Raw genomic sequence first — 26876 nt, forward strand, 5'->3', positions numbered from 1 at the left:
GACCAGCGATTTTCCATTATCAAAGCTCAGTAAATTTGTGTCTTCAACAAAGCAGCGATCTTCATCTTCAGCAAGAACAGTGATTTTGAACAAACAAAATACAGCAAACTTTGTTCCCATTCAGGCAAGCAAAATATAGCGATCTCCATCAGCATCAAGCGGTGGATTTTGCTATCATCAAGCATCAAGCAGCGATATCCTTCACAAAGGATCAGTGATCTTACATTGTCAAAGCTTGGCGATTCTCATTCAACAAAGCAGTGAATTCGGCCATCATCAAGCATCAAGTGATAACTCTTCAAAACAGAGTGATATTGAAGATCAATATAAACAAAATTAATTCAACAAGCAGACATTTAATACATTTGCAGAATATAAGGGGAATTTTGCCAAATTAAGGGTAGATCTGAGATAACCAGCACTGTAAACATCCATTATCTGGTCTGAATTGATTGCTTTTGGTCATTTTCATCAGGAATCAGACTTGGATTTGATGCTGATGTAGCTACAGACTAGGGTTTTAGGATTGAAGCATAGGGTTTAGCAATTTGTGCAGATTTTAAGTGAATTATCAGCTTTGGAGAGAAATTGCTAACCTAGCAGAGGACTTTCAGCCTTGTAAGCATTAATATCATATTAAAACCCTAACTTAGGTAATTCTTGCAGGTAGAGCATGGCAGCCCCGAAGGTAGGAGTGATTCCAAGGCAAACCCTCATCAAGGAGGACTCGTAGGGAGTGATGCTTGAGTGAAAGATTACATCATTGTGGAGTAATGTTAGAGACACCAACTTAGGCCGGATCTACATGAAGAAGTTTCGGGGTCCCCTCTATACAAGCAAGCCTTATGAAGTTTCGAAGAAGATGATCGAGAGCGGGATTGTGTAAGTGATAGGCTTCCTTTTGGCCATCCAATGTAATGAGTTGATAGTTGAGTGTGTTAGACACTATGATGCCAGTGCAAGAACGATAGTGGCACCTAATGGCAAGGTACTTACCTACCTATCCGAGACAGCCATCAGTGAGGCCTTCCACATACCTGATCATAAAGGCATGGTCTACAAGAACAAAGAAGGAACACGAGCGATCTTTGATGATGATCTCGACAAATGCTTAGGCATAATCAACAAGTATTGGATGTTGAAAGATAGGGCCGACATATCCAAGATACCCAACAAGCTTCACATAATTGATTTCAAGGAAGAGTTTAGTGATTTGATCACCTTGCTCAATCGAGTTGTGGGAAGTTGTCAAGCTTCTCAGTTTGAGAATTGGATGTTTTGCTTCATGGGAGTAGTGTCATCCGGTGGAGATAAGATCAATTGGGCAAGAATCATAATTAATAACCTTGATTTGTAGTTGAAAAGACTTGAGTGTACTAAAACATTCTACATGAGTTCATACATCATATATTCACTTGCTAGAGCCTATGAATATACGGGTTTGATGTATAGAGGCCCAGTTGGAAGTGGAGGTGGAGAGATGAGGGCATGTGAATCTTGCACACAGCTACATTATCGTAGCAAGGCACATTTCAAGAGGGTGAACGATGCTTTTACCATGCACTTGACAAGAACACTACAAGGCGACATCCATCAAAGATTATCCTTGCAGATGAAGGAGTTAGTAAAGAAGTACGATGCTTCGTATATCCAATTCCCCAAGTTCACCCATATAAGAGTTCAGGGATGTTCTTGTCCGCCATACATGCTACCCTACCGACAAAATGATACTACTAGAGCTAGTGAGACAATTGGTCACCTATCACAAGGTTCAGAAGAATAGACAAAAGACATGGATTGCTTTTCCCATCTCACTTGGACAATCAATAGAAGTGTGTCCATCTCTACAAGTAGCTGAAAAGTTGGAGGAAGAGTTGAGATCCTATCCCCTCATTGCGTATTCTTCTAGAGATGACTTTGATCCTTATGGCAACATGAGGAGGGTCAATGGTAAAAGGCACGAGCATAGGCCGCATAGAAGATTATTGGATGAATGCGTAGGATGATTTTGATATAAGGAAGAAGATATTTCTAGGCTGCCAATCAACATCGTCAGGATGTGTCTTCAACATCCCAGATCAAGCACAGGATGATGGAAAGCACCTCCTGCGCAGTTACGAACAAGAGAAAGACAAAGAGATCGAAGTCAATTGGATTGATATTGAGATCACTGATTTGGGAGACTTAATGAAACCTGTCATGGCCTACACACGACAATGGGTAGACACTCAAACTCATAAGTTGAAGAGACGAAACACATAGTTGACATTTGATTTGATGGGAGATCGGGACTCATCCTATGAAGAAACAAAAAGCATGAGCGTGAGTGAAAGTGCCACCCAATCAACTCACTCCCAAGGTTCCAAGAGAAAAGGAAGCCATAAGGAAGGATCAAAACAAAAAAGACATAAATCAAGTTCAAGTCGTCCTTCCAATAGTACCTCATCTATACACGAAGTTGAAATGAACTAGATAGCTGCCAAAGAAAGTGAGCCACACAAGGGAAGCATAGAGAGAGGTGTGAATGATTCCACAGAGTCGACAATTCAAGATAATAGATGTGAGAAAATTGACAAAGGAAAGCAACTCCAAGTATAGGACAATCCAACAGTACAAGAGCAAGGTACCAATAAGGCAACCGAAGATGAATATTTGGAAATAGAGAAAGATGATGATGAGGCAACTTCTCCACCCTGAGTAGATCAACAACTCAAGGAGGTGCTAATGGAGAAGGAATGATCAACTATCCTGGCATGGCTTAGGGAGAGAATAGCAAAGGAAGTAATAGTGGTAGAAGAGGAGCCTATAGATTATTTGGACAACTTCCTGAATAGAGCTGGAGAGACAGTTGAAAAGAAGAAAGCCACCAAGCTATCCAAGATTACAAAGTATAATACGGGATCTTGAGTTATACAAATTGCCACTCCAAGAGTAGACAAGCCAGAAGATGAGATCACCATAGATGAGTATCCATTGGAAACAATGGACTTAGGTCCTCCCACCATTGAATAGGCAATGGAAGATTTGAATGAGACAGTAAAGATAGTTCAAGATATGTTGAAGATTGAGGTAAAGAAAAACGAGAAGCTTGAGAGGGTGATGAATGCCTTGCAGAACTATCTACAACGACTTAGAGAATCGATAAGGCAAATTGATCCTTCAAGCATGTCTCCATCATTGCTCCCTTTGGATTCAATTGATAATTTAGAAGAAATGAGGACCTCATCTCATTTGTTGAAGATTTGGATAGATATTTCCTTCAACAAAGAAAATGCATTCGTGGAAGAACTAGTGAGCATATTTGATAAAGTTTCAGGTGTTCTTGACAAGACTCAAGTCCTCATGACCGCTTATGATGTTTTCACTTTCACCAAAGATTTTACCATCCTGAGATTACAAGCATTGATGAGCTCACCCAAGCAAACCTTGGTGAACGCTAGAGTGTTGAAGGAAGGGCAATCATATGACTTCCATAGGTGGTATAACTTGCTTCGAATGGGGAAGATTATGTTTGAGGATATTAGTAGTGGTTGCACTCAAGTGGAGAATGCGACAAGTGTGATACATGATAAGATTTTGGCAGTGGCTGAAATCATACTTGGAAAGGAAATGAAGGAAGAAGTCCACACAGTTGTTGATCAATTGGTAGAGAGAGTAAAATACATTTTCTTCAGGACCATCGGACCACCTTCAGAAAGGCAGTTGGAAGAAATACAGTCATTCATGACACTTGCCAATAAGACTCAAAATTTCGGGCTGGAATGGGAAAAGATTTTTGTTACTGCCTTGGCCAAGTCAGTTGAAAGTCATGCCTAATGCTCCAATAAACGAGATTGAATGCATCATGTCTAGATTCATTGAAATTGCATAAAAGGAAAGAGATAAGGGGAACAACTTCTAGATGAAAGTTTGTTATGGTCCCATGTGGCGTCTATTTTTTCACATTGGAGGATTTTTCCTTGAAGTTTGTGCCAAATGGATGTCATATTCCCATTGGTTGATATTTAATAATTTGCAATAATTAGGTATTTTGTTGTAACAAACCCTAATTAGGGTTTAGGTAGTATCATCTTGGCCCTTGATTTTGATTCAATCTTTGCCATTCATTGTATTGAGAGCACTATATAAGCTCCACTCATTTTATTTGTAAGGGATCGATTAGAAATTTTTTGAAGAATTGTTGCTTTGCTCTTGCCAGAAGTAATAAAATCATTGAAGTGTTGGTGACTTATTGTGTTTGGAGCATTTTCTTGTTTCATCATCCTTTTAAGAGAGAACTTAAAACTTAAAAACAAAAAAAGATATAGTAAATTTGCTTAAGTATTTAGATGAATGGAAGATCTATGTGCATGATTGATGGTGAAATTCTTATGTTCACACTGCTAGTATTTCATTGATTGTGAAGTATCTTGCATAGTCAATTGAACTCATTTAGCCAAGCTTAACTTCAGTTGCTACTTCTTTATTGATATGCATTGTCTTGATGGTGTCTATGTCCTTGGTAGTGATTTGAACATCATATGCTTACCTTAGAAGATTGCACTAGCTTTGTGGAGTTGTTCTTCGCATGTCAAAGCAAAGCTTAGTTGAGTTTCACTTGAAATCATCCATCGTCCTTGCATTCTTAGTGTTAGTCTAGCATTTCTCAACCCTTAACCTTTTGCTTTTTTTATTGAGCGATCATCATTAGCAGTGGTGGGAAAAAAGCTTCATTGCATATTATTAGTAAGACTAGCATTCCTTGTGATCAAGAATTTCGTCTCATGAAAGAACAACTATGCAAGTCCCTTGGAAGAGCAGCAAACACATCAACCATTGAAGCTATCCACATGTCAAGATCTGACATATATAAACCTTCGAGTCGTCTCAAGTGATCCTAGCACTCAACACTAGAGAAGATTTTGTTCAAGAGAGGATAGAGTATTCAATACTTTATTCTGTGTTCGAAGTGTCATAAAACGTACATCAACACTGAGGTACAAGTACAGGAAGCACATCAACATCCATCCTATTCTTCCATTCTTCTTTCACACATTCTCTCATGACCCATTTGATGTCTTCCTTTGTGCCTACCTCCAACACCCAAGCAAAAAACATTGTTGCCAAATCAACATTGGTTCGATACTTGAACTCCGAATCCATGTACTCCTTTCCAAGGAATAAACCCACCATCTGAAGGAAGCACAAATCCCCTATCTTGAAAACATTGCGCATCCATTCTTCTGATATAGCAACCATGAAAGCTAATTGTTGTTTGGATGCAACCAAGGAAAAATTTGGTTCCATTGAAATTGTTCCAGACCTCCTGCACCGTCTGCTCAAGAAATATGAGAATGTGAGTATGAAAATTTGTCGATGAAGTTTTAACCTGCCTTGTCACTTCTTGCATCATTATCACCTGCCTCTACTTAAACATTTGCATGCATGAACAGCCTCATTAAATGCAAAAATCTCCTCCTCAATCTTGTGCGAGGCAGCGGTGGCGTACCATCTGTAGAAACGGATGCATAGGGCGATGATATGATGGCCCTGAGGTCGAGGCCATCTCAAGTAATTTGAAAATGTCAAATCAGCATCAACCATGAGTGGGGTTAGGCCACCCTTACCCATAACTCTCCAAAGCTGGGCCCTATGATAGACCCTTTGCAATTTGGTGGCTCCACTCTATTTCTATCCCCACCCATTTTATGAGCTTCTTTGTTGTTTCTTCTTGCAATAGCCCTCAAGCCTTTCAAAAAAGCTTCATTGTCAAGTCTGAACAAAGAGCACCACACAAAACCAGAGAAATAGCTAGAGTTCATCATTAATTAACTGTAGAATTTCCCCTTCTTTGATCATAATTATCCATGATGTGTAAGCTGGTCTTTGCCGAAGAATCATTATTCTGAAGTGACTTCACTTGTGTGGGAACGGTAAATAAATCTTCCCATATCTTCATGTGATTTATATTAACACCAAGGCTTGCTAAATCGTTCACAAGTTTATTGCCTTCACTAAACACATGCTCAGAAACAATCTTGTTGAGATGATTAGCAATTACAATGGCATCTTTTATGAAATTATTTAATTGATTTCCCTTTTTCCAGTACCCCATTAGCCTATGGAAAAAAATGTGAAAAATAGGTTAAGTGTCATCAATGAACTTACATGTGCAAAAGGTACATGACATGTTGATTATTATCAATTTCTATTTTGCTATGGCATGGTTATGTTCTGTGTGTTGCATGCATGCTACACAAAATACATTGATTTTGTTTTGTGTGAATGCTCTTTTTATTGAGGTAGTTGCTGGTACGGAAAGCCAAAAACTCTAGTTTGGAGTGTTTTTGGTTGATTTCAGGGCTTTGTGATGAATGCAACAAGTATCAATGGAGTCCTCAATGTAGTGCAGAATGAAGTAAGATTTGGTGGATAGGTTCTCTCCCTCCATTGTTGTATCTGCTAGGAGACTTAGTTGTACATTTGCAATTGAGGATTTTGCTACCCTTTCTTTTTTCAAGTGTTGGGAGTAGATGGGCTGAACAATACTAGTGTGTTGCACATCAATTCTTAATATTTAGAGGACTAATCCTAGAAATTGGAAGCTAGAGTTGTAGATCTTGTGATGTGGGAACGGGTGGATTTTGCATAAAATTGTTCTTTTGGAGGAAATGTATTGCTTTGTTGACAACTTAGAGGGGGAGTAGGCTATGATGGAGGGGTGCATTTAATTTTTGGAGCGCTCTTGGGTCTTGTGAGGCTTCCTTTATTATATTTTGACAAGAAGTTCAAGTATCTAGCCAAGACATATCTCTATACATTGACAATTTATGGGTCATCCTTAGGGATGTATGCCATGAGATCTCCAGTCTTTTCAACCAACCAGCAGTCTTCAAAGTGTGGGATTACTAGGGCTATTGGGAGCTTGGGGTTTTGGTGATGGAGAAAAGTGACACTCTTGCTTCTGTGTAATTGGTGTAGAGTGAGGTGGTGTCATCAGACCCTTTTTGTAGTTTGTCTATGTTTTAGTTGGGTCTTGAAAGGCTTTTTTTTTCTTTTCTTGTCTTGGTTTTTCTACAGCTTTAAGTGTTGTTGTAATCGTCCTTCTAAATGGTCATGGGGCCCTATTGAACCCACAACTAATATATCAAAAACATATCAGCAAAATTTACTTAATTTCTATGCATATTTATGTTCTCTATAACAAGATTGATTGCTGCTGCTTCCAGCCAAATAAATTTCATTGGAATGGTGTTTTGCTTCTTAACTGGTGAGATTTATGTTGCATCAATGTAACTCTTCTAGAGAGCACCAGGGAATTGACCATGAAGCGGCAAATAACATTTGTACAATTTTACACTGCAAGTTCAAATTCATGGAGCAGGAATAGATTCTTTGTTTGGGTGGTAAGATTATTCATCTTGAATCCAATTATTTTTGAGTTATGGTAAATTACTTCTAAAATTTAGTGATCAAATCCACTTTTTTCTTTTTTTCATTCCACAACCTAGTGGCTATAATTTTGTTTCTAACATGTCTCAGCTGTAAATATGCAGACATGTTTCTTTCGCCAATTTGGCAAATCAGTGACATGGGCTGATTACCTAAGTCTTAGATTTGGCTTCATAACAGTAAGTTCAAAATAAACCTTCAACCACTTTGCTCAATATGTACGTGTTATAGTTCCTTGAGAATTTAATTTGTAAGATTGATTTTGATTTTTAGCTGGTTAGGCTCAAAGATCAAATGTACACACATGCTGTTCTGAAAAATCATCATACAATTCTTCAAAATGTCTCGCAAACTTTCATAAGCATTATAAGAGGAATCTTATTTTTGTTATTTCTTCTTCTTGCATCTCTCCCTTCTCATCTGAAGCTTCTCTTGTCTCTTTTGTCCAAGTTAATTACTCTATCCTTTCTTATCTGTAGCATTAGTATAAATCAGTCGTCATCTCTACATACATTGTAAAATTGTTTTAGAACTTTGCAAAAAAATTGCCAGATCCCTGACTTGTATTTTCTTAATAAATTATTTCGGTTTTCTTAAAGTTGTAAAATTGTTGTACAACTCTTCGTAGTAAATTATTCTGATTTTCTGCATGATGGATTATGGTTGAATTAATGGAAATATTTTTATTGTCAAACGGATTTATGTTTTGAACTATGCTTATTAAATATCCTGTTTGTTCTTGGTATAAATTAATTTAATTTTTGCTGCAGAATCATAACTTGACACTGAAGTATGACTTTCATAGTTATATGATCCATTCTATGGAGGATGAGTTCAAAGAAATAGTTGGTATCAGGTAGGTTGCATACATTCTTAAGCAAAATGTTGGCTATGAAAATGTAGTGCACTAAACAGATAATTAGTCAATAATAAATCCTTCTTATAAGGTTTTTGCATAGAATATTTTGTGTAGTTCATGGAGCTACTCTTTCATCTCTTAATGTCAGATCTATGACATATGTATTTAATAATGTCACTAGATCTATATATATATATTAATCAAATTCTTGTGGAATTTTGTGAGCAGTGCACCACTCTGGGGTTTTGTTATTGCATTTATGCTATGCAATGTGAATGGTGAGTTTTATGTTCTAAAATATGTTTTGGATATTGTGCTTTGTATGTTACATCGTTATTCATCAAAAAAAATGTCCAACTTTCAGAATAGTTTATTGGCAGACTGACTAAACAAATATAGCGAGTTTGTATTTATTGTTTGCACAAAGATAGTGATGTTGCGTTCAATAGCTTTACAGATATAAATTATGTATTCATTTTTACAGTATTGTCAAATTTTCTTTTTGAATAACTGGGTTCAGAAAATTTGAAATTCATTCTCACAGCCAGTTTTCTGATAATGCAGGGTCCAATCTGTACTTCTGGATATCTATTATCCCTATTACAGTATGTAGACTCATAATAGAGGATGCTCCAATTGATTCTCTGTTTTGAAGCTCAAAAATTAGAAATTGTAGTTATTCCTTGAGTATTAGTTCTCCAGAAGTATTAATTTTAGGATGTGTGCATGTAGCTTGTCCTTCTTGTGGGAGCAAAGCTGCAGCATGTAATTGCAACACTTGCATTAGAGAATGCAGGAATAAGTGAATCTTTTGTGGGTACAAAATTGAAGCCTCGTGATGAACTCTTTTGGTTCAACAGGCCAGAGTTGCTTCTATCATTGATCCATTTCATTCTTTTTCAGGTATTTAAAAAATAAATATACATTATTATTGTATATATGTCATGTATTTAGAAGCAAACTAATGCACTCTTTGGTGTGTCTTTTGTAGAATGCATTTGAATTGGCTTCCTTCTTTTGGTTTTGGGTATGTACTTTGTTTTGCTTATTAAAGGTTGTTTTAAAAATTTTAACACTTTTGGTCTGTTTACAATGGTTATTCTGAACTTTTAAGATAATTGTCATTTACACATTGTGTCCAACTTCAACAATAACTTTCTCATAGTGTTTTGATTGAAAGATTCTATACAGATGCATCTTTGAGCTCAACTCTTATATTTTGGTTTGTTTGCAATTTTGCAGTGGCAGTTTGGGTATGATTCTTGTTTTCTCCATCATCACCTGCTTGTATATATACGTCTACTATTGGGGTATGAAGCCTGTCCGAATCCTCATTTTTTGTAATATCCTTTTCTTTATGGAAGATATAGGGTTCTTTTGTTTATTGGTTCTACTTTAATATCTTACTGTAATATGGCTAAACAGGTTTGCTGGACAGTTCCTATGCAGCTACAGTACCTTACCACTTTATGCACTTGTCACTCAGGTATTCCCTCCCACTCTCTATATGTGTGCAAAAGAGATAAGTGTCAAGAAATTTCATTGCTTCTACTTGGGTGTTCCTACCATTTCATATTCCTTTTCAAAAGCCATCCTTAGGCTAATTTCTCAATTGGGATTTTTCTGAGTGACGAGCTTTTGAGAACTAGGATACTTGCACTCCTCCATTTCCATATCCCTGTTTGACTTGGTATTTTTCAGGCACACTTAGGGGTTCTGGTCCATGTTTAAATCATAGTTTAAGTGTTTCAGCATTCCTATACTATTTGCAGTAAACAAATGTGGAAAATATTAAATAATAGAAATAAATAATAAAATGCATGTCACTTCTCAGACCTTAGCTAGAACCTTGTATGGTGGATAGTTCCATGTAGGAGCTTTTGTTTTCCCTCAATCTTTAAATGTCATTTGCTTGTATGGATGCTATGGAATAGACATCAGATTTCCCACTTCAAAGCTACACTTTCCCCTCTATTGGTTTTCTTTTGTTTCAATTGGTTGGAACTCATGGAAATATTGTCCTTCAAATATGTTTGTATGTTTGGATCTCTTTTAATGCGTCTTAATGCTTAAAGGATCTTCTCCCCTTGAATTAACTAGTACATTGGGAATGTGGATTTGTAACCATACACAACCTTAAATAGGGACATCTTTATGGTGGGGTGTGTTGACGTGTTTTTTATGACAGCCCCTAACACAGAATAAAGTTGCCCAACGGTCATTTTACTCTCTCTTGATCAAAGTTCAATTGTATGCTAAGATTGCAATAAGTTCAAACAATTGACTCCAAGGTTCCGATTATGCAATGGACATGATTCGGTTTGATGTGATATGCTGGTAATCCAAGGGGACCTACGTTTGTATCATTCTTTCACTTCTTTGTTGTGTCTGGAACTTCATCATCAGATATAGCAATTCTATGATGCTTCTGCTTTGAACGAATTGAATTGGAATGAACTGAAATTAAAGGGGGAAAGGTTAGAAGGATCTAGATCTACTCCTAAGGGCAGTGATATCAACGGATGGTGCTCTAATGGGCGAATTCCAAATAAACCAAATTCTGCTTTGCCAAGATTAACTACAACTTCGCAGCAACCGGTGCAATCTTCTGAGGATGTTGAAAGATTTTCACATTGAAAAAAGCACATTTGAATACTCAACACGGCGCAATCCAAACGACTATTCACAATCGAACTTAGCACAAATTTAGTGGCTCAGGCTAACTTTACACTGCAACTTATAATCAACAAGATGCAAAAAGTATGAACCATGGAAATTCATCAAACACCATTACATTCTCCATTGAAATCAAAGCACTATTCTACTTCTACTCTAAGTGAGGAAGGTGAAACCGTGCAAGTTTTGAAAAAATAACTTAAGTGGACACCATCAGAGAACAATGTTTCATTGTTATTATCTCGAAAACTTATCGCAACAATTTCATACAAATCTCCCTTGCTATAGGCTTCATGCAAAACCCTAATTAGGGTTTTCTCCTAAAAGATTCCTCACACATGGTGCAACAAGGTGGGAATTAGCAATAAATGCCCATTATGTCCATATACAATTAATTTCAGCCCATTACAATTTGTATCCAAAATGCATTAAATGTGCCACTCTTCACTAAATTTGCCCAACATGCGTTGAATATTCCTCCATGCAAAAATCGCCCCATCATGCCATAAATGCTCTATCATCTCCACATGCAACGATTGCATGCAAAAGGAATCTGCAATAATGCCTTAAATGTGACGGTTGCATGCAAAAGATGCTCCATTAATTCAACATGCATTGACTTGGCTGCCACTTGGCGAGAAACCCCTGGGGAGAAAATTTATAGAGAGAACATTTAATCCAGAAGAATTGTCTTGAAATTTTGAATTTTTGCCTCGTTCTAGGAAAGCTTTTTCATTAATTTCCTCATCTATTTTTTAGGAATTATTTCCAAATTTGAGTTCTAGGGTCCAGGAGAGAGAAAATTCTCTCAATTAGCCAATTCTGAAGAATTTTTGAAATTCAGATGAATTTTGATGCCCCGAAAGAGGATTTTTCAAACTTTCCCCCGGGGGGGAATTTTCTCTCAATTTATCCTTGACTCCAATTTTCCATGCCATCGAATTTGATTTCTAACCCTGGGCGTGGAATTCATCATGAGGAAATTTCCCATTCTTTACTTTTCCTTGACCCCCTGGAATTAGCGCCCATTCTTGACCTTGGGCATTGGATGCATATAGTGGAGGAATTTATGGCGTGGAGGAAAATTTCTCCACATCCTTGTTTTGGCACCCTGATGCACACTTGGGCGGAATTTCAATGTTGTGGAGGATTTCAATGCTTAGACAAAATTCCATCACCCCCTCTGACTAGCGCTTTGAATTGGCTTTGGGCGCTGGATTAGCCTCGTGCAAGAAAAAATGATTTTGCTGACTTGACACCTCTTGTTTGGTGCCCAACCTCAAGTGTGGGCGCCAAAAGCACTTAGTTAAGGAAATCTTAAATTTGATGACTTTCTTTGGGACCCCTCACCTAGCGCTCCATTCCCTGACTGGGTGCCAAAATGATACATTGGAGGAATTTCGTGCCTTAGACCATTTTCTTGCATACCCCCTGTTTGGCGCTCCTACCTAACTTTGGGTGCCAAAAGCACTTAGTGAAGGAATTCTATGTGTGGAGGAAAATTTCTCCACACATCCTTTCTAGTGCCCACACTTGCACTTGGGCAGAAATTTCACTAGGTGAAGGAAAAATGGGGGTGGAGGAAAATTACTCCACCACCCCATTCTAGCGCCCACCTTGCATTTGGATGCATTTCTCCGGCTTAGGAATTCTTGCTTGGTTTTTAATCCAGACTTAGCCATTTTCACACATTTCCAGATTAGGATGCCATATCTGGAATTGAAGTGGATTTCTCTGTCGGACTTAGAAGATTTTTAACACTTTCCACTTCTAGAATGGGTGTCCACACTTAGCCACTTTTTGATCAAGTAGCCTGCTTTTTCGACTTTCCGGATTTAGGAATGTTTAGGAATGCTTAGTCTTTAGTGTTAGGAGCCCTGCTTGTAGATGAACCTGCCAAGAATAGACTTACCCAAAATAGAAAGTGTTTCAAAATGTTAGGATTAGGGAAAAACAGGACGCAGGGACACTTACTAAAAATAGAAACTGCTAAAAATGGTAAGTTTGATTTTTTGGAAAAATTAGACCAAACTGGGAGGCAGTGAAATCCCTAAAAAATAGGAACTTTCTAAAAATAGAAAGTTGCTCAGAATTCGCTCAAATTTCACTGGTAGGTTCCTTAAAGGGTCTCGATTCCAATGCAATGCTTAGTTTTTCCAAAACCCTAAAGGAAAGGCCTCAAATCCAAGTCTGCAGGGCAAAACCCTAAAATGGGCAAAACAGGTTCCAGATTTAGCCAAATTTATTCAAACAATTTGTAGACTTGATCAAATTGACCCCTAAAGACTTGCAAATTGAGGAGATTGACAAGACTGCTACAAAAGACCCAACAAACCAAAACCAAAAGACTGAGAGGGCCTAAAACGTAGGGGGTCCCCATTTGCAATGGGGCGATGTGGGAAAATGTCACAACAGGGTGATATGTAGCATTGTACTATTACATGGTGATGAATTGATATGTGGTGTTGTACTAAAATGTGGTGATGAGTGATACATTGTCAAACATGCTTCCAAATACATATTAACTAATTCTATTTGTCCACTTATATGGGGATGAGAAGCACTAGTTATATTGAATGTCATCCCCACTAAGTGGAATAAAATTGTTTTGGAAGATACAATCCTGATCACAAATGATTTGTTAGGGTATTCTATTAGAACCAAATTTACGAGACTTGGATTAGCCTCGGACTTGGCAAATTGATTTTGGACTCAGATTCAACTTGGCAAAAACTTGGCAAAGTGAAAAACCCAAGAAATTCAAATATTTTTAAGGATTTAAAACTCGTTTCATGCATTCTTTATTAAAGAAACCTTAAAGACACAATAACATCATCAAATAGAAGCTAATTTGATCACATAGTTAATGCCCAAAATCTATTTGTGGCGAAGATGAAGGTTCTAAATTTCTAATGAACATGGACTAGATCATTCAGCCTTTCCACTAACAATCTATTATGCCTCTTGGAGTGTATGGGCTCAAGCATAATCCAATTGCGCTCCCAACTTGAAGCATTGCATTTTTTGCTCAATATGCGAATCGCCATCCTTTGAAGATTTGGTATATTTTTTTTTTCGGTAATAGATATAATTTTATTGGTATATAAAGTATGTGATTACATAATTAAAGCAAAAGAAGTTTATGTAAACCATGTGAACCATATAGGCAGGCACCCACCATAACTCCGAACACCAAGCACCCAGACCCAGACACCAACTAGCTATGAAGTCGAATAACAGCTGGCAGAAGCAAAAAGAAGAGTCAACCTTTCACAAGTGGGAGGACAAACAACACCATTACAAGATTCGTCAACTCGGACCTACAGACAACCTACAAACAACCACGAAAATCCGAGAATAGACTGAGAAGTACATTACAATCTTCTAGACCAAATTTACATGTATTCATCTAATTAAATTCCAGCCTCATATTAAAAATTGGGCCACACATTGCACATCAAAAATTGACAAAAAGAAAACAAAAGCCCATCACACCCAGGTTTAGGGCACGCTCTACATGAAGCTGCTCGAACTCTCGCCTGTGTTGCGCACCTCAACTCCTACCAACACATCTCCAATGGGTTCCATCATTCTTTTCTGCTGCCATAGCCTCCTCGAACCCGGTCTCTTCCTCTTGCCCTTCACCTTCACTTTCTGCACTACAGGTCCACAGGGACCATTTCCACAAGATTCCACTTCCCTCTCCCTCAGGTAAAGCTTCAGTGAGTCCCAACCAATTGCAGCCTTTGCGCAACGCTCATCGTGATCAATCCCAAAAGGCTAACGGATAAATGGCACTAGCTCCCTCAATTCATGTATGCCATCGATGTCAAGACCTTCCCTAGCATCAAAGCCTGCTCCGGGCATGGCCATTTCAAGCAATTCCATCAACCCACTCAACCACTCATCCTCAACGCATCCCCTCAAAACCTACACCAGAACATCCTTCTTTTCACCCAACTCCAACCCCCATGCCATCACCATGTTCACAACATCAACATTCGTGCGATATTTGTTCATGGTCTTAAAAAAGCACTCTCCCAGAATTGTTTCTACTATCTGTACAAAAGCCTCATCTTCATACTTGAAAATGATTTTGATCCTGTTAGCAACAACATCGCCTAGAAATGACAGTTGTAGCTTGGGCGTGTAAAGCGTAAAGGTTGCTTCCATTCTTGCCGACACCTTGACAACTACAACACTAGGACAAACCACAAATGGGCTCGATCTCCTTTAAATAATGGTAGGGGGCCCACTTGGTCGATATTAATCGAGTTGAAGGATGTAGCGGTGAGTAAGTTACCCAATGCCAACGCCCAATTGACCCTCCCATGAACACTGGGCGTTTGAGTTTTTTGGCAAGATATCTTTCTTTGGCACCATATGCGCATGTGTTATTTTCACGTCCCCAAACCGCTTCAAGTCGTGCACATTGTTCACGAACAAAGCCATATTTTGCCATGTAGGTCACGATGAACCCTGTTCTCGAAGGATGCGATGATACAGTAGAACTCGGCAAGGCCTGTGAATGGGTCTCTGAAGATTTGGTATATTAGCACCACACATTTCCCACCATCTATCTAAAATGAGAAAAAAACAAAACAATCAATCTCATTATCCAACTTTAAGTTTCAACATTTAATAATAATATAAAAAGAGGAAAATTTAATTACATTTTTAAACTTAAATTATGCCCTTAAATATATTTTTATCTAGCTACAATGTTGTCTAATTTTCTTTGCACATTTGACGAGAAAAGACCTCTCCTTGTGCATGAGTAAAGGTCTTGATCTCATGGATTATCAATGTAGTAACACTAGGTGACATCTACTCTATCATTGAGTAGAGCCCATTGAGAATCTACTCATCCACCTTGAAATCAAGGCGGTATTGGAATGCCGGATTGAGGAAATAAGTGGTTGCATGTAGGCCCTGTGAAGGTGGAAGTGCCATTGCCTATCGATAATCTTCCAAATGGGACGATACTTACCCTCAACTCTTGCATATATGGATCTAATGGCCTCCTTGGCCCCATCCATGCCCTCATATATGTAGCCCATTGGGGGCTTCTCCCCATCAACAACTCGTAGAACTATCAAAGGCTTAGTGAATTGGAATTATTGTGAAACATTAACCTAATGTAAGTGTGAGCAAAAATAAGCAAATAAAATAAAAATATGAATAAAAATTAAAACAAAGTGTACAATTAGATCTTCATTTACCTTCACAATCTCTGCAACAGGTACCCAAAGGCTTGGCTCATCAAACATGCAATTTGCCACATAAACACGTGCAGTGGTCATAGCCTAGGATGAGGAAGTCTACTCCTAACTAATAAACATCCGCCTCAAAGTTCCCTTTGATTGAAGCAAGGATTGTAATGTGATGAAATTTGTAACAAATTTGGTAATGCTAGGACATGTCAACTCCTTCTGACCCATGTATTGCTTTATTAGGTTGAGAACCTATGTGTGATTGTTTACAAATTTACAAATATTTTTGGCTCAACCCACACATATTTTGATCAATGGAAGCATGCCAAAATCCTTGAATATGATGTCAAGGCAATGGGTAGCACATGGAGTCCAAAATAATGTTGGGTGCCTCTCTATCAATAGTCTACGTGCAACAACATAATTTGCTGCATTATCTGTCACCATGTGCATCACATTCTCCTCAACCACTTTAGCTAGGACTTCCTCTAAAGTCTCAGAAAGGTTTGTGGCATTTTTTGCATGTCCTAAAGCATCAATTGATTTGATGAACACGGTGCCACCTGAAAAAGAGACAAAATCAATGATTCAATAAAGCATAAATTAAAAATATTAATAACTAAATCAATGCATTGTGTAATATCCCACTTAACTTAACCCAAAAATTTCAACTATTTTTTTTCTTTAATTGTGTTTGATTCAATTGCATACTTAGGTACATCTATCCAAACGGGATAGGCATCCATCCAATTGGGATGGGCATCTAACCATATGGGTTAGGCATCTGTCCATATGTGACAGGGGGTTTCATCTATCCAATTCGGGATAGGCATCTACCCAAACGGGGTAGGCATCTATTCATAAAGAATAGGGGGTGCTCTGGCGAGAGACTTTAGACTCATCAGAACCATCCGGGTCCTGAGTCACTCTCGAAGGACTACACTCCTCTACTAGGAGTGCACTAAGGTCGCTCTCCTTAGGAGTAAATAAAATAAAATAAAATAAGCTTGAGTTCCGCCTCAGAATTTGGCCTAAAGCCTTGGGAAGTCAATCGAATCCATACGGGATTCCTTCCGAGTATGCATTAAAATACTTTTCATCTTCCAATTAGTGTTTCTATACCCTTTGATTGAGAGACTAAGAAACTTCGAAAAACCGACTACTCACCTTTAACCAAAGTCCTAGACCCCATCCCCGAACGCCTGAGTACTAGGGACAACTCCATCCCTAGATTGCCTACATACCCGTTTCGGCACAGGATCAAGGTGTAAAGTATGTAGTTCTAGTTTCTAACTATGGTTTGATGTAAACTGTTTGGCTCTATCATTATTCCCCCCGTTTCTTGGAATTGTAAGGCATCCCAATTCAAAACATGTTTTTTCATCAGGTACATACTTTCTAAGAAGTAACACATGGAAGACATCATGGATTCGGCTCAGTTGGGGAGGTAAGGTCAACCGGTATGCAATTGGATTAATCTTTTCCAAGATTTCAAAAGGTCCAACATATCGAGGTGCTAGCTTGGTCTTTATCCCAAACCTTATGGAACTCTTGTGTGGTCTGACCCTTAGGAAGACTTCTTCTCCCACCTCAAACTCCCTTGGAGTCCGTTCTTGTTTGCATAACTTTTCTGCCTATCTGAAGCTTCCTTCAACCTTTGCCTTATTTCTTTAGTTTTCTTTTCCATTTCTTTCAACATGTCTGGACCAATTATTACTCATCCTCAAGATTGTCCCAACTCAGAGGTGTTCGACACGGTCTACCATACAACACTTCAAAAGGTGCCATTCCTTAAGATGTTTGAAAGGTGTTGTTGTAAGCAAACTCCACTAGTGGTAGGTACTCTTCCCATTTCTTCTGTTGGTCCATACAGTACATGCGAAGTAAGTCTTCTACAATTTGGTTTGTCCTTTCTGTTTGGCTGCCAGTTTCAGGATGATATGCAGTACTAAAGTTTAGTTGTGTTCCGCTGATTGAAGGGTTGATTGTAATATCCCAGTAATTTTTTTTTTGTTTTTAGACCAATAACAATTCATCCACAACAAATAACCCGTTAAGGTTAGAGGAATAAACCAAACAACTGAAAGGGAACCCTTCCACCTTTTGTTCACCGAGAGCCCAGATTGGGAGGGTGAGAGCATATGGTGTTCTGGGGATCGTTAGCAATCATAATCAAACTGAAAATTACAATGCATGGGCGGCAAGCTAGCCCCTTTTGCTTGTCCAGCAGGATAGAAACCAAAGCTCTTGGCGGTAAACCGACCAAGGGAAAATTACAATAAACTGAAGTTCAATCACTCTACCGCGTATTTCAGCGGGAGGACAGTACATTAAGCTATCACTCTACCGCATATTTCAGCGGGAGGACCATTGAATTGAACTTATCACTCGACCACTTATTCAGTGGGAGGACTGATTACAAAACTGAATTACAAAACATAGAAGGCGGCAAGCCAGCCTCTTCCACTTATGCAGTGGGTAATTACAAAAGAAAGTAGAAAGAAGGGGATGATCAGTACTACTGAAACAACCTTACAATATAGAGATGAGATGAGATGAATAATTGCAGATTTCTACAACATGACTGTAATTTTCTGTTACACTGATCTGCAGGCTGAAAGTACAGTTTCAGCAGCCTATGGAAACATCAAAACACTCATAACTCACTCATTTTTTGCCCGAATCAACTCAAATCAATCCCAATCCCACCGTACATCAATGCAATGACAACCAATCAAAGCCACATCCCAAACAAACTCATTTTTATTTTGCACGCATCCCAATGCAAACAGAAAAACCCACGCCTAGCCTAGGAAGTTCGATTTTGTCTAATAAAATCATTGCTCAATCAAAGCAACTAAAAACTCACACATTGTATCGCCATGGCATGGAAGGAAGAATGAGTCGGTACCCAGATGGATGGAGTCGCCTGGTTAAGAGATATGAGCAAATTTCACTTTCAGCAGTCTCGCGACCAGCAACCAGAAACAATCAAATCCAACATCAATCACTCCATAATCTGCAACTGATTAACCAATCTGCAATGGGAACACAAGGGCACAACTAGGTACTATATTGCAAGTACGAAACTGAGACTCAGCTAGGAAGCCAACTTCGAAGCTCAGATTTTCAATAGCCAAACCGGCAGCATAACGATGCAATTTTCAAAGATAGTGCAAATGGGAGCCCAAGCCTCTTATTTATAACTTCACTCTTCAAATTCAAATGCCATTCCTCCAAATTCCACGCCTTGCATTTGAATTTCATTCCACTACATGTGGACCCAAATGTAGCGCCACTTTCTCCTAAGTCAAAACTCATACCCAAAAAGGGGGAGGACCCACGTTAAACACTTAGGCAAATAATGGAGATGCAATGTGAAATAATAATTTTCTAAAATATTTCTACATCCCATAGTACATATGAATTTCGCCAAAACTTACAATAAAATAGGCATTAATCCCAAATTTAATAAACCAGTAGCCAATAAATAGATTAATTAAATATTAACCTTAGGATAAGGAAATAATATTTAATTATGTCGCAAATGACTCCCGTACTGATTATTATCACAACCAGGATGAAACTGAGCCCGGATGACCACATAACTGCTGTAGAATCATAACCCTGTCTACTGCCAAAAATAGAATTGTGCCGCACAGTCACTTACTAAAAATAGTAAGTCAAGAATTAATGCTTAGAAAAGCATGATCATCGCGTCCAGAGGCAAAACATGGAGAACTTAGTAGGACAGTAACACCAGAATGGTCATTCCCTGACTTATTAAAAATAGTAAGTCCTTGTTTCATCAATGCTAGACCCTCATTCTTCATTCCACCTAGCCTACGGGTCTCAGGAATAGGCTAATGGACCACTGAAAGAGCATCAATGAGAAGGGGACATTACATTGACCAAAATCTTGAAGTGAATCTAGCATCTCTATTTGATATAATTTTCTTTGGCATCCCATGCAACCTAAATATTTCCTTAATAAAGTGCCTTGCCAAAGTGGGTGCATCATCAGTCAAGTTCCCTGATATAAAGTGTGCCACTTTTGTGAGTTTATCAATGATCACCATTATTGTATCATGTCTAGAAGGTGACATGGGCAACCCTTGCACAAAGTCCATACTAATAACTTGCCATTTGTGATGAGGTACATCATGTAAGTGTAATAGTCCAGTTGGATGCCTATGTTCTGCTTTTACCCTTTGACACTCCAAACATTTAGCCACATATTGAACTGTGCCATTCTTCATCCCTTGCCAAAAGTATAGTTTCTTTAGATCTACATAAAGTTTATTAACCCCCGGATGTCCCGAATAAGGAATATTATGGGCCTCAGATAAGACTACCTTTCTTAAGTCCCCTGAATTTGGAACATAGATTTTGTTATTGTATCTTAGCAATCTAGGGTGTACCCTTCAACCTTAGGATCTGTTGGATCATACTCTAACGTTAATTTGACTTGTTCATACCATGGATCGAGTTTTTGCTCATCCATTACTTGCTTCTTAAAAGTGGTTTTGAACGTGCTATGGTTAACAAGTGCCAAGTACAATGGAATAACAACCAGTTGAGTAGACTAGAACCGAAGACCTCCCATTTTCTAATTTAAAACAAAATAACAAAATCTTTCTCCTTTTAACTACATGAATTTTCCTTTTCCATAAAGAAAACAACGTGCATACAATAAAAACCCTCTTTTTGATTTAACAAAATATCAAAAAGTAACACGCATGCAAATATGAATCCCCACCCTTACTTTTAAAAGAAATCATGCATTAAGTAAGGAGGGAACCTGGATCTGCTTGATGAGTGAATTTGCTGTTGTTGAATCAACTCTTTGTTGCCCAGCTATCTTCCTTCGATCCTTGTCCTGAAACTTGGTATAGATCTCTTCCAAACCCCTGAAAAATCCTATCTCCTACAATACATTAGGTCTACCAAATTCTTCCTACAACTAACATGATTTGCAAGAATTCAAAAACTACTTTATCAAAGAAACAATGGACTCCCCATTTTGAAAATCTAGAATTCAATATATAGAAAAGAGAGTCATTTTCCCACTATCAAGGAAATTAATTGATTTTGAGATTCTTTTCCAAAATTAATTCCATGCAAAAATAATTGTTGTCATAGTATTTTAAATTTGAGATTCTCTTCTAGAACCTTCTCATTTTCTCCTACAACATGTGCTAGATTAACATAGAGTAAATAAGAAATTTCTAGATAAATTTATGACATCATGAGTGTGTCACTACTATTTCATTCTTTTTATTTTAAAAATTGTTCCAACCATATTCGATTTTTCTTTTTTAACTAATATTACTCAAGAAAACAATATTAATAACAATAATAATAATAACAAGTTTATCAAGGTTGAGAAAGAGGGTTATTGTTGGTTGAAAATTTTGTACACCTAGGGAATGTGCAAAATTGTGATTTCAACCACAGTGTGTGAGTATGATACTCTCCTAATTTAGGGAAGGCTCCCCCTATCTACAAACTAAGCTAATCTAATATGGATGGGACAACAGTCTTTCTTCTTCTTTCAAGAAAAACTATACTCTTTTCTCTTCACAGAAAAGTAATAGCAATTGGAAATAAATAACAACAAATACAGAAATGAGACTTTTTTGTAGGATTTTTGGAGCATAAAGGGAAGCAAAGTTTCCATGAAGGCACAAAAACCTCCGTCACTTCCCCGGGACGGGAAAACAGAAAGAAATTTCAAAGTCTTCAACTATCTATTCTCCTATCAACCTTTTTAGATGATTGTCTAGTAACCAAGCACAATATGTAGCAACTCAAAATCTAACTACATGATGCACTTCACCTTACATGCACAAGTCTTAAAAATAGAAGCAGCACAAAGTCTACAAGCTATCTTCCCTCTTGAGCTTTCCACACTAGCTTCAAATACGATAAGCAACTCAAAGTCTGCAAGATCAAATCTGACAACCAAACATATAACTCTAAATACAATTAGCAGCTCAAAGTTTGCAAGATTGAATTTAAATCTCTCTTGAAAAAGAGAACAAAATTCACAATCAACTCCAGAAAATGTCGTCACATAACAACTTGAATTGGCTTAGAGTCTCAACACAACTTGCCTCTTTTATTGAAAGCAATCTGATTTACATCTAAGCTCAAAGTCTTAGAGTGCACATACAAACTGACAGAATTTTGTTGCATTGCCAAAATATATCAATTACAATAGACCCCCTCAAGTATTTATAGGAGAGGATGCAATGCCCCGCCAGGAAACCCGAAGGGATAAAGCTAAAACACTCCAATGGAGTGTAAATACTTTTTTTTTAATAATAAGACACAACATTAAGATACATTGGAGTTATCTAACGCTTAGATAACACAGCGGAAGACTAAACGAACCTAAGGAGTTTCTCAACGTGATTACGTAACTTAACACCTAACTCAACTCGCGACATTTGATCCAATTAAGCAGGATATCTTAATTACATGTTATTACTTGAAACATGGGTATAATTTGTTCAGTGAATCAACATTATAGCAATTAGGAAGCGTTCATCTATTATGGCTGAAGGTGAGGCTAACATGAGGATATCTACCCCTTTGAAGTTAAAGCATAGATAACATATGAATTCATCCATTAAGGTTAAAATATAGTTATCTTGATGATTTCATCCAATTTAGTTAAAATATAGCTAATAAGATGAAGTTCATTTATTAAGGTTAAAATGTAAATAACCAAATGAGTTCATCCATTATAGTTAAAAAATAGTTAATAAGATGAAGATCATTTATTAAGGATAAAATGTAAATAACACAATGAAGTTCATCCATTAGGGTTAAAATATAGATAGCTAAATGAGTTCACCCATTATAGTTAAAATAAGTTAAATATGATGAAGATTATTTATTAAGATTAAAATATAAATAACTAAATGAGTTCACTCATTTTAGTTCAATTATAGCTATTATGATGAAGTTCATTTATTAAGATTAAAATGTAGACAACAACATGAAGTTCATCCATTAGAATTACAATTTAGGTGATATGATGAGTTCATCCAATAACTTTTAAACCATTCGTTGCGTTCGAGTTTACATTAACACATGCCATGCATTTTGTTCCAAAGTGTACTATAATTTCATCATAACTAATGAGTTCTTTCATGCATACTTAATTGTATCATCATTAATTGAAATTGATTACATTCCTTCATGATCCATTTATTGCATTTAAAATACGACTACATACATGCATTACGATAATTCTCATCTAACCCACTTATATATTCTATCCAATTATCATCCATACATGCTAGCACTATCTATGAAACATGAAAGACAAAAACATCACAAAACACAGAAATGATTTCGGAGTTCACCCCTAGAGGGCTACATCTCCGGGTCTGCTCAACTGCAAGACCCCTTTGGTAATTAATTAAGTTATAGTTACATAGGGTTCACGTCATTTACATTCCTACCCTTTTAGGCGAGCACAACAATATACAAATGACCACTTCGGTCAATAAATCCTAAAAGATCCCTACATAGAAACATATCCAACTGAGCATATTAAAAGAACTACAAAGGTCTCTTGTCTCGCGGTACTCTAACCTGGGGACTTGACCAATTATGGCCAAACACAAAACAACCAGACGACAGGGTCCAAACAAACATATCAAGGAACTTGCTATTACTTTAAACAAAAGCGAAAGCAAAAATTAAACCTTGCACAAGCAATAACCGGAAAATACAATCTTTTCTTATGTTGATTTAAACATTTAAATGTCGATCAAGTTTTTTAAATGAACTACGTTTTCAAAATATCCAATGATAAATATCTCATTCATTTTATTTTTACTTTTCAATTTCTCTATAATATGTTCCTGGATAAAATATTATTTAAAAATTATCAATTAATAAATATATTTTACTTCAAAAATTTTTCGATCAAAATAATATCCTATCTTTTTCCCAAAAAGATACTTTCTCATTAATACTGATACCAAAATTAAATATTAATTAATATATATTTATTAACCCATGATTAATAAAATATACACAATTAATAATTAATAATACACAATAATCCAATCAAATATTAATTATTATATATATATATTAATCTTCATTAATAAAATATATATTAATAATAATTTAATAATGCTCGAATTTCAAATTAATTATTAATTAATATATATATATATTAATGTTCATTAATAAATATATATTATTAATAATTAATAATTAATTAAACTAAAACCCTAGTTGCTAGGTACACAGACCAGCAGTAATGTATATATATATATATATATTTCTTTTTTTTGAGTTTTAATAACATTTCAAAAACAAATAAAACTAAAACCCCAGTTGCTAGGTACACAGACCAGTAGTAATGTATATATTTATATATATATATACATATATATATATTTATATATATATACATATATATATATATATATTTTTTGAGTTTTAATAACATTTCAAAAACAAATAAAACAAAAACTCCAGCTGTTGGGTACACAGACTAGCAGTAATGTATATATGTTTTTATATATATATATATATATTTTTTTTTTTTTCTTTTTTTTTGAGTTTTAATAACATTTCAAAAACAAATAAAACTAAAACCTCAGCTGTTGGGTACGTAGACCAGCAGTAATGTATATATATATATTTCTTTTTTTTGAGTTTTAATAGCATTTCAAAAACAAATAAAACTAAAACCTCAGCTGTTGGGTACACAGACCAGTAGTAATGTATATATATATATTTCTTTTTTTTTTGAGTTTTAATAACATTTCAAAAACAAATAAAACTAAAACCCCAGCTGGTGGGTACACAGATCACCAGTAATGTATATACCAGCAGTAATGTATATATCTTTTTATTTTATTTATATATATATATATATATATATATATTTTTTTTTTCAATATTCAGAAATTTTCTGAGAACAAAATGGGGATATTTTCCAGAATAGCAAAAGACCAGCATAAACATACTGTTTTTTTTTAAAAAAAACAAAAAAAACAGAAAACACCGGGAAGCCCCAAATAAAATAAAAGCAAACTAAAACAATAATAAACTAAAACCCCCAATTTCTTTCATTCACATATTCTATAATATTTTCCAGAATTTCAAAAATAAACACCATTTTGAAGATTTTTCCAGAATATTATTGTTTTTCCAAAACACATACTTGCTGAAAAAAAAAACTAAACCCAACAAGCAAATCTTGAGCATGATGAAGATCATTCCCCAAACAATGAATCCACCCAATTTCCACACTTGAAACTAAAATACATAGATTCAAAACCCAAACCCCATTTCAATCCAGAAATTTCTTCAAAGGAAAGCAACCAGAAATTTTATTTCATTCTTTTATTTATTTATTTATTTTTCTTTCAACAAAGGAAACAAGATAAAGAATCTTACCTCTCTTTGGCAAGATCCGACGGAGAGCCCAACCTGCAGCTGTGGAAATTCTTCCTTTCCCAAAATCCCCAAATTTTCTCCATCCAAAAAAAAAATATCTTTTTTTATTTTTTTATTTTTATTTTATTTTTTCCCAAAAGAAAATCAACAACTCCCAAAATGTTTTTCCAACCTAGGTTAAAAGAATGAAATTTCGACCTAATTTTCTAATTTCGAATTTAAACACTTTAAATAAAAAGAAATAAAAATAAAAATAATCATTCTTTTTAAACTATTCAAATAATCTAACTTGCTTTTCTAATAAAAGTTAAAATGCTTCTCTCTTATTTAATTTTAATTTTCTCAATATTAACTAAGCTCATATTTATATTTCACAATATTGACGAGGATAAAATATTTTAATTAAATTAACTCCCAAAATCAATCTTTCACATTATATCAAATATACATATAAATTAAACTTGCTTTTCTAATAAAAATTGATTTTCTTAAATAAGTAAAATTAACCTTTCTTTTCCAAAATGCAAATGAGATTAAATTATTTCTATTTCAAATAACTTTAAATCTTTCCCTTTTAAAAAAGGCATAAACTAATTAAATTTGTTATTTTAAAATTAACTATTAAATTAAGCTCGCTACAAACATAAATAAAATGATCTTTTTAATTAATGATTAATCACATAAAAGAAACCTATATATTTTAAATCCCTCAATTACTAATGCGTAAATGAACACATTAATTCGAGCTAAATATGTAGGATAAAATACTCCATTTTACCACACGCAAGGCACACAAACCAAGAAACCGACGGACCACACAAGACGCTCACTTGATCATTGCTAAGGCAAGACGAGGGTTTTACGACCACCTAATCCAAATTTTAAGGATGAAAGAGGTATACCCAACCCTGCAAATCCTGATGGAGACGAACCTCGCACCTAGGCTGTACCGTACTTGCAATATATATATATATATTATCAATGAAGGCGTTAGCTCGAGATTTATAACAAGAATTAGGGAAACAATTAAACTTACACAAGAATCGATGCGAAAGCACAATAACAGGTACGCACAATATTCATATTATCTAATCTACAACATTACATAATGGTAAATCAACCATCCAAGAATGCCACATAGAAAAAGTCAACCAAGGTCAAACCAGTTTTACAAAGCGGACTAGGGTAGGGGCACTACAGAGGAGCCTTGAGAAAAAGGTGGGAGGATCCTAACTTACTTGAGAAATTTTCTCAATCACCAT

At 36.2% G+C, this 26876-nt stretch overlaps 1 protein-coding gene across 1 annotated transcript in view; it reads left to right on the forward strand.

Annotated features, from left to right (window-relative positions):
* The window catches only part of LOC131028546 (MLO-like protein 14), a 96959-nt gene that overhangs the window by 42029 nt on the left and 28054 nt on the right, over positions 1 to 26876 (forward strand). Inside the window, exons 6-14 of the mRNA XM_057958832.2 lie at positions 7285 to 7385; positions 7536 to 7610; positions 8202 to 8287; positions 8519 to 8568; positions 8855 to 8895; positions 9023 to 9193; positions 9282 to 9317; positions 9533 to 9600; positions 9716 to 9776. Of these exons, the coding sequence (XP_057814815.2) occupies positions 7285 to 7385; positions 7536 to 7610; positions 8202 to 8287; positions 8519 to 8568; positions 8855 to 8895; positions 9023 to 9193; positions 9282 to 9317; positions 9533 to 9600; positions 9716 to 9776 (689 nt within the window). The remainder of the gene's footprint in view (positions 1 to 7284; positions 7386 to 7535; positions 7611 to 8201; positions 8288 to 8518; positions 8569 to 8854; positions 8896 to 9022; positions 9194 to 9281; positions 9318 to 9532; positions 9601 to 9715; positions 9777 to 26876) is intronic.

The sequence above is a fragment of the Cryptomeria japonica genome, chromosome 8, assembly GCF_030272615.1.
Source record: "Cryptomeria japonica chromosome 8, Sugi_1.0, whole genome shotgun sequence".
NCBI lineage: Eukaryota > Viridiplantae > Streptophyta > Pinopsida > Cupressales > Cupressaceae > Cryptomeria > Cryptomeria japonica.